The following is an 8,296-nucleotide window of genomic DNA, read 5'->3' on the forward strand; positions in this document are numbered from 1 at the left end:
CACTTGTCAGTGTTGAATGCCATCCTGTTCTCCTCTGCCCACCCTTGTAACCTGTCTAGGTCCGATTCCAGCCTATTCCTTCCTTCTACCGTGCCCACATCCCCCCATATCTTGGTGTCGTCAGCAAATTTGAACAGGGTGCTTTTTGCCCCCTCGTCCAAGTCGCTGATGAAGATGTTCAACAGTGCGACCCCTTGGACCAAGCCCTGGGGGACCCCACTGCCCACATCCCTCCAGGTCGACAATGACCTGCCCACCACCTCTCTCCGGGTGCGGCCCCTCCAGCCAGCTGGCGACCCATTTGACCATGTAGGTGTTGACACCACAGTCCCCCAGTTTCTTAATGAGAACAGGGTGAGAGACAGTGTCGAAGGCCTTCCGGAAGTCCAGGAAGACTACGTCCACTGCTACCCCTGCATCTAAGGATTTTGTGACCTGGTCATAGAAGACCACCAGGTTGGTCTGACAGGACCTGCCTCTAATGAACCCATGTGGGTTGCCCCCAAGTATAATCTCCGCTGCTGGCCCCTCGTGGACATGTGCCAGAATAATTCTCTCAAAAAGCTTACCCAGGATTGAGGTAAGACTAACCCTGCTAGATATTTCAACATCAAGTTTAAGCCTAGTAACTCAAATGGCTACGTTTTTGCCAACTCTTTTATACTGGAAACCAGTAATGAACACTTTTAGCTGAAATAAAAATACTTTTTGCTATAAGAAAGCAGCAAAATAACACCAATCTAATAAGCAACAGCAGCATTACTTGCTACTTTCCCTTATTACAAATAACTACATGTAAAGGTTCCAAAGAACCTTAGAACTATTGCAAAGTATAATTTAAAAGGTTTTCAAAAGTTAAATGATAGTGCAATTTTCCCAGTTCTCAAACCAGACATCAATGTCTCCTCATTCCCTTACTGATTTCTCCCAATTAGGTCAAAAATATCAAGGTCAGTTTCAGATGAGACAAGTGCAAGTGGCAGGGCAGAGGGGGGGACACCCATATTCCTGTCTTTGTTAAACCAATTACAAAGACAAGCACAAAACTAGCAGTATTACAGAATTCCAAGAAGAATGCATTCATAGACAACTCAAACAAAGGATGAAATTACCTTTCAAGAATTACAAATAAAACAGTTTTAAGAATTACAGCCAAGTATGCATCATTCATTACTCTATGAGCACTTGCATAATTCAAAAGCAGACAGAAATTTGTCATGAAGCAGCAAACCTTCTTGAAGGTTAGGTTAAAAAAAAAAGAAGTGAACTCCATGAACAGTGTTACTTACAGGATTGTACTGAAGGGCAGACACATAGGCCTGTACTGCTCCTTCCATATCACCAGCAGCTACCAGTGCAGCAGCCAAATTAATATAGCCATCAATGAAATCTGGTTTGAGACGCAGCGCATGCCTGTAATGCTCAATAGCTTCTTGCAGCTGCCCACGTTCCTTGTACACATTTCCTAGATTCGAGTAGGCTTCGGCCAACAATGGGTTTTGTTTAATAGCCAAAGTGCTGAAGTGAGCAGACCTGGAGAAGATTAAACAGGTTAACACAAAAACAATTTTGTTTGCCAGTTACTGGGATTTACAGCCAAAAACATAAAACAACTAAACCCAAGTTGCCAAACAATCCTGAAAATGAAATGTGTTCTAGAGCAAGATCAGTTACTCCACCCTCAGAGCACTGACAGTTTATGTGAACTGAAGAGGAAGTACCTACTTTATGTAGCATTTTGCAAGGCTTCTAACATATGCTCAAGCCTAAAGCCAACTATAGTTCCAAAGGACATCAGGACCAACAGTGGTCTCTGGAACACTGCATTCAACTTAGGTCCCTGGCAGACATTACACTTAAGATGCTATTAACTTGTTGATTGTAACTTAAATAGTAACCCAGACATTTGTTCAGGAAATTAATGGCATGATTAAGCAGAAAATAAGCCACAAAATGTGCGTAATATTCTGTGGCTGGTGTCCATTGCACCTTATGTTGAATGTGTAGCAGGGTTTCCGCTATGGAGCCTAACACAGGCTGCATGGCTGGGCTCTGGGACTGGCCTCAATACAGTCCTACAGCTGGGACTTGTAATGAACTGAATGCCAGTCTCAGTCTTGGGACTGTACTGGAATCTTGAACCAGCTCCAATGAGGTCCAGGGGCTGAGATAACAATCAGCTGATTCACATCAGTTCACTAGGCACTTGCCTTACTACTTGCTAGTGTAAGGGGGAACCAGCAAGTAGTAATTCATGAGATCCCCAATTGCAAAACCATGCATCCTGCCATGCCACACGTGCAAGGCAGAAAGTGCAACTCTTACAATGTGAGAGCAGATCCACTTGCCCCTTCAACTGAATGTGTGCCAGGAGCCTTAATTAACATGCTCCCTGCTTTCCTTTTAGGAGGTAACACGCAGCAAGGAGAACTAAGTATAGAATGTTTCTCCTCCCTGTACCTGGGAAATATTTTTACACTTTAAATAAGTTATGTAAAATGAATCCCAGTCATTAGGGTGATGAAATGCTTGTAACATTAACTCCAGAGACAAAAATGTAAACAAGTGCACCCAAAGCACACAAAAGCTATGTTTCAACAACAGCTGGCAATTTGTCCAATGCTTAAAGGCTATGCAGAAAGGCAAGTTCAGAGTATAGCACTCGGTCAACTTCCAGGGACCAAGGGATTTTCACCAGGATCACAAATATGTTTTAGGGAAAGGTATAAATTTCAGGCACAAACGTGACCCAAAGAAGAATGTACTACATTTGAAAGCCTGTTGAAGTCTATCCCTGCCATGCAGTTGGTCAAATAAAAAGTTATCACGCACAAAATTCCTTGCCCCTCACATATTTCCTCGACCATGATGGCTACATCACTCCAACACAACCAGTGACAAACAAAGCAATCCATTTAAAGGAATATATGTCTATCCTGTTCAGTTACTTTAGGCACAAAAGCAAAGCTTTAAGACAGCTTAATAAAAACTGTTTCAAGGTTCCTTAGTCTGCCTTTTCAGAGCAGTCGAAAAACATCTTCTAACTTTCATTCACGTAGTCTCTGAAACACTGGAGAAGCAAAGGGGGGGGGGGGCAGATCTACACAGCCAACAACTGCAAACTGAGGACCTTTTCACCATTAAGAAAAAGTCCAATAGAACAAGATTATGACTAATACACTGATCCTCTCCATCATAAAGAAGCAACACAAATAAAAGTTCTAATAAATTGGAAGTTAGAACATCACTTCTCACAGCTGTGGAGCAGAATTCTCTTTTCATAAGCAGTATATGGACAACACAAAAATATGAAGACACATTTCAAGTCCCTACCTGTCCAGCCTGCGACACTGGAAGTGAATGGACGACAGTAACAAAAGCACGCCAGTATTATCAGGCTCTTGTCTCCAAAGCTGCATGCAATGTCTCTCAGCTGCTTCAAAGTCTCCTGCCTGATATTCACGATGAGCCAACTCCGCTAACCCTTGGAAGGAAAGCATACGTTTCGTTGGTTCTGGAGAATCACCAAAACATTTAAGGGGGGAAAACAAAAAGTTAGAAAACGGAAACAAAAAAGATGTAAAAATATGGTGTATAAAATTAAAGGATGAAAATGTTTGAAACTACATAAAGGACTAGTGCCTGACACATTAAACATCTATATCCTGAGCTCAGCTTACTTTTAGGAATTTTCTAGCATTAACATACATGTTTAGTTCACAATAGACTATTCCCTTCTCACTCTGTATTGGAAAGCATGCAAGAGTTTACAATCTACAACATGAACAGGATCGCTTATTTTCAAAAGCACTTCAGTCACCATCCCCTGCTTCCCCTTTTGTAAGGGTCAGAAAAAATAAATAAGATACAAACTACCAAATTAGTAAACAGATTTAGGGATACGACACAAAGGAATTCTTTTAAAGGGACTTTGGCAATATTTCATTTCCTCTTCATAGGAGGAACCTTGTTACGAGCACAGGTTGAATGTGCTTATCCTCTTACCTAAAGCTAAACCCTGTTTATAACGTAAGCAGAGCTTCCAATTTTAACAGATAGCTAAACAAAACAGAAGGAAAAGTATATCTGGATTTCATGCAAAGAACTCAAGAAATAAGACAGAACAGAAATACAAACTACGTTAAAACAAATAAATTTGTCCCTACTGTCTTGCAGCGTGCACTATAGTCAGTGTTCTCTCAGGCCTTCAAAGAAAGGAGTAAGTAAAGACTTATTACATTTTTCCGGTGCATAAAGCATATTCTGTCCCCTCCCTGAGGAAAGTCTACAATGAAGGTGCTATATGTGCCAGTTATGTAACACAAACTGTAATAACTAATAACTGTTGACAAAAATTAAATAAATACAATTGAAAGTTTTTCCCCACAACTGGTACTTCATACAGTGGTGTATCTTATGCCCCAGAATATATGCTATTAATTCTAAGTGGTTACTTAGGCTAGAAAGTGGGATTTTCTTTTTTTAAATACGTGTACCAGAGACAAATATCACACAAGTCTACTTGGCCATTAAAACCAAAGGCACAGACCCTGACACAGAAAAGACTTCTAGACTGAACACAGACACTATACTGTTAAGCAGAGATTAATCAATCCACTCATCCCAGAGAAAGTTTGCCCTGGTAAGCTCCCTTGGAAGATACTGTATTGTCATTATGACTCTCAGGATCATAGTAAGGCAGCGCCAGAAGGGACCTCACAAGGTCATCCAGTTCAATCCCTAGCTCAAGGCAGGATCACCCCAGACTAAACCATCCCAGCCAAATGTCTGTCCAACCTGTTCTTAAAAACATGCAAGGACAGAGATTCCACAACTTTCCTAGACAGCCTGTTCCAATGCTTGAGCACACTTATAGTCGGAAACATCCTCCCAATCTCCAAACTAAATTTCCTCTGGTGCACTCCCCACAAGGAAAGCCAGTGGCAGGAGATGCCAGGCTGTGCTACCCCTGCAGCCGACTAAGGGAGAAGTGGGCGGCGCTTCAGCCAATTTCCAGAGAGCCACAAGTACCATGCCAGCAAGCCAGTTTGGTCACCGTTGGTCTAGTAGCTTCTTCAAACAATCCCCAATGTATTCTGCCATTGCTCTAGGCCAGAGATGGGCAAAATGGCAGATCCACGCAGTAGCTGGATTCCATTTCCCAGCAGCCCCTGCCTGTGCTGCTCCCAGCCCTACTCCATGGAGCAGTGTGGGCAGGAGCTGCCCCAGGACTGGGATCTTGCAGCGCTGACAGCACAGGGACGGAGCCACAATCTGCTGCCGACGCAACCCATGCTCATTGCAGGGCCATGCAGGCAGATTGCAGCTCTGCCCTGCTTTCCCCCTCCCCTACCCAGATCCCAAGGTCTCCCTGGCTCCCCTCGCCTGTCTCACTCCTGGCCGCAGCCCCATTCCCAGCTGCGCACGCGGGAAGGATGGGCTGGGTTTGACAGCAGCAGCCAGAAGCTGCCGTTGCATGGGGCTGCTGGGAAATGGAGTCCACCGTGGGCCAGATTTGCCCACCCCTGCTCTAGGCTGTTTACCTCCTCCCTTATCTGTTGCCAACGGTACTCATCATTTGATAGCTGCCCCCATCTGTGAAGACTAAAGTAAAAAAAGCATTAAATACTTCAGCCTTCCCTACATCCTCCATAGCTAGACTGCCTTCTGCTTTCTGTAAGGGACCTATGATTTCTCCAGTCTTCGTCTTACTTTGGACACACTTTTTACAGCCTTTTATGTCCCTTGCCAGCTGCATCCCAAATTGTGCCTCAACCTTCCTAATTTTCTCCCCACATGCCTGTGCAAAACTCTTATACTCTTTCCTAGTACTACGACCATGTTTGCATTTTTTACAAGATTCCTTTTCAAGTTCAACTCAGCAAAGAGACTGTAGTCTAGTCAGGCCGGTTTCCTGTTTCACATCCCATTCTTCCATCGCATTGGGATTGCTTGCTCTCAGGCTCTTAAGAGGGTCTCCTTAAAGTACAGCCAGCTCTTGACTTCTTTTCTCCTTAGATTTGCTTCCCAGGGGATCCTGTTCACCAGTTCCTGTTAAACCCCAGTGTCCTTGGTCTGCCATTCTCCTTCCTTCCTCCACTTAGGATCCTTTAACTCCATCATTTCATGGATGCTGTCACCCAAGTTACCTTCCACCTTCACCTGCTCAACCAATTCCTCTGTTTGTGAGCAGCAAGTCAAGAACAGCTTCCCCTAGTTGGCTCCTTTACTATCGGTATCAAAAAGTTATCCCCAAAACTGCAGCCATTTGACGGACTGCTGATGCATTGCTGTGCTTCCCTCTCAGCAGAGATACCAACTATTCAAATGCCCATGAGAAACATGTCCTGAGGCTTGGAACCTCCGGGTTTTAGAGGCCTGTAACCAACACCCACCATGACATCCCACCCTGCTGCTCTCTCATGACTCTCATCCAAAGGCTTGCGGCACAAACTGGATGGGGGGGGGGGGCGGCCGCCTGTTGCATTTCCAGAGACATGCATGCCTCCTCTACATATATGGCAACACCTCCTCCTTTCCTCCCTCACTGGTCCTTCCTGAACACGTGATACTCAACCATGGCAGTATTCTAGCCTTGGGAACTATCCCACCACATCTCCATAATCCCAATTACATCTTAATTCTGTGTTTGTACTAGGACCTCAAACACTTCCTGTTTGCTCCCATACTTCTCACACTAGTGGATGAATATTTCTGGTACCTGTCTATCCCATCTTCTCCCCCTCCCCGAACATTGCTATGGCTTCTGTAATTGCTCCCCCTTACTAGGTTTTCATCCAGGTCCCCAGCCTCTTCCCTTACCTCTGGACTTTTGCTTTAAGATTATGAGGAACAAAAGTTTACACAACATTTTTATTTCTGCCGTTTACTTTCGGCATTTCAGTGTCAGTTACCCCAATAAACATTCCCATCCTAACTTGGTTGCTGTTTCAAGAGACCTCAATGTGCAGTATTTCAGCAAAGCATTTATATACTACAGAAATTCCAGCAAGTCCATTTCCTCTACATGTGTGCAGCTATTCACATACAAATAGGACACATTTTTAAGTGGGCAGTGTGTGGGGGCAGGGCATTGCAAAGGGCATCCGGCATAGTATCTGAAGCCATTTATAATCAACTATTTCAAACTGATGGTTCTTGTTTACCTCTATTAAAAGGAGCTTTCTAGTGGTAAATGGTGGGGAAGGAGATGCTTCATACATGGAGATGAACTGAACTCTTTATTTTTGCAAAACTGGAAACAACTCCAGCACATCTCACGCTGTTCATGCTTTGCCAAACTACAGGTACGGTGAAGTCTGCACAGCTTGGGAAAACGTGAAGAAGAGGATAGGCCTAGAACTATACCAGGAAAAACCAAAAATTAAGGGCGAGTGAAACCCCATTTCCTATCAGATCTACTCGCCGCAGGCCCCGTATGAAGGCCAGATTTCCTGAGAAGGTTCCCTGGACATCACCACTCTTAGGACCTTGAGCTGAGAGGGGAATGATGGCTCACTAAATCATTGTCATAATAACCTTCCTTGTTCTTTTCTCTCCTTGCTACCGCTGACCCAGACGTCATCCTTTAGATGGCTGGTATCCAGTATGTTATTTAAAGTTCTCTCGCAATCCCCTACTGCTGAAGATGCAAAACCACGAAGAAAATGAAGCTGATGCAAAACAAGCCACCTTCCTTGTTCAGTATCTCTCTCAATATAAGCTAACAGTGTATCAACCTCCCAGATGACTGGCCATACACGGTATTCTGATAAGAAATAAGCATCACCTTACAATACTTAACCTGAAAAGTCAAGTGCAATGTTAAGATGAAAAACGGAATAGGAAAACAGCAACAGATATATGGAAACAAAATCAAGATGCTCTACTTTTATCTGTGAAGAAAGTTTTTTTAGTAAAGAACAGATGAAACGTCCCCTCATGGCTGACTTTGTCGGGTCCTTTGCAAAAATAAGCAGCCACAACGAGGCAAGATCCAGAGAACGAAGACCTTCAACTCCGGCCCTGTGAGCCGATCCTCTCCGGACGGATCCTGGGAGCGGAGCGGCCGCCTCGCCCAGAGCAGCGCCGGGGGACTGCCCCGCTGCTGAAACAGAGCTCGCGGGGAGCGGAGACGCGGCACACAAGGCGGCAAGGCTCGCCCGGCCGGCCAAAGCAAGGGCAGCTCCGAGCTAGCGCCGCGGCCTGGGGCGGTTCCGGGGCCAGCACGACCCCGCCGCCGGGCCGAGTGCACGGGGACCGCGGGGGAGGCGGAGGCGGCCCGGTGGCGGGGGCG

General features: G+C 44.9%; 1 protein-coding gene across 2 annotated transcripts in view; it reads right to left on the bottom strand.

Moving 5' to 3' along the window:
• Positions 1-8,296, bottom strand: part of OGT (O-linked N-acetylglucosamine (GlcNAc) transferase) — an 82,703-nt gene that overhangs the window by 73,849 nt on the left and 558 nt on the right. Inside the window, exons 2-3 of one of the 2 annotated variants that reach the window (XM_019521233.1) lie at positions 3,334-3,514; positions 1,290-1,533 (exon numbers count right to left, since the gene is read on the bottom strand). In XM_019521233.1, the coding sequence (XP_019376778.1) occupies positions 1,290-1,533; positions 3,334-3,514 (425 nt within the window). The remainder of the gene's footprint in view (positions 1-1,289; positions 1,534-3,333; positions 3,515-8,296) is intronic. The other variant, XM_019521234.1, reaches the window with a different exon arrangement.

This window comes from Gavialis gangeticus, unplaced genomic scaffold (assembly GCF_001723915.1).
Source record: "Gavialis gangeticus isolate Ggan-Ray unplaced genomic scaffold, GavGan_comp1, whole genome shotgun sequence".
Lineage (NCBI taxonomy): Eukaryota > Metazoa > Chordata > Crocodylia > Gavialidae > Gavialis > Gavialis gangeticus.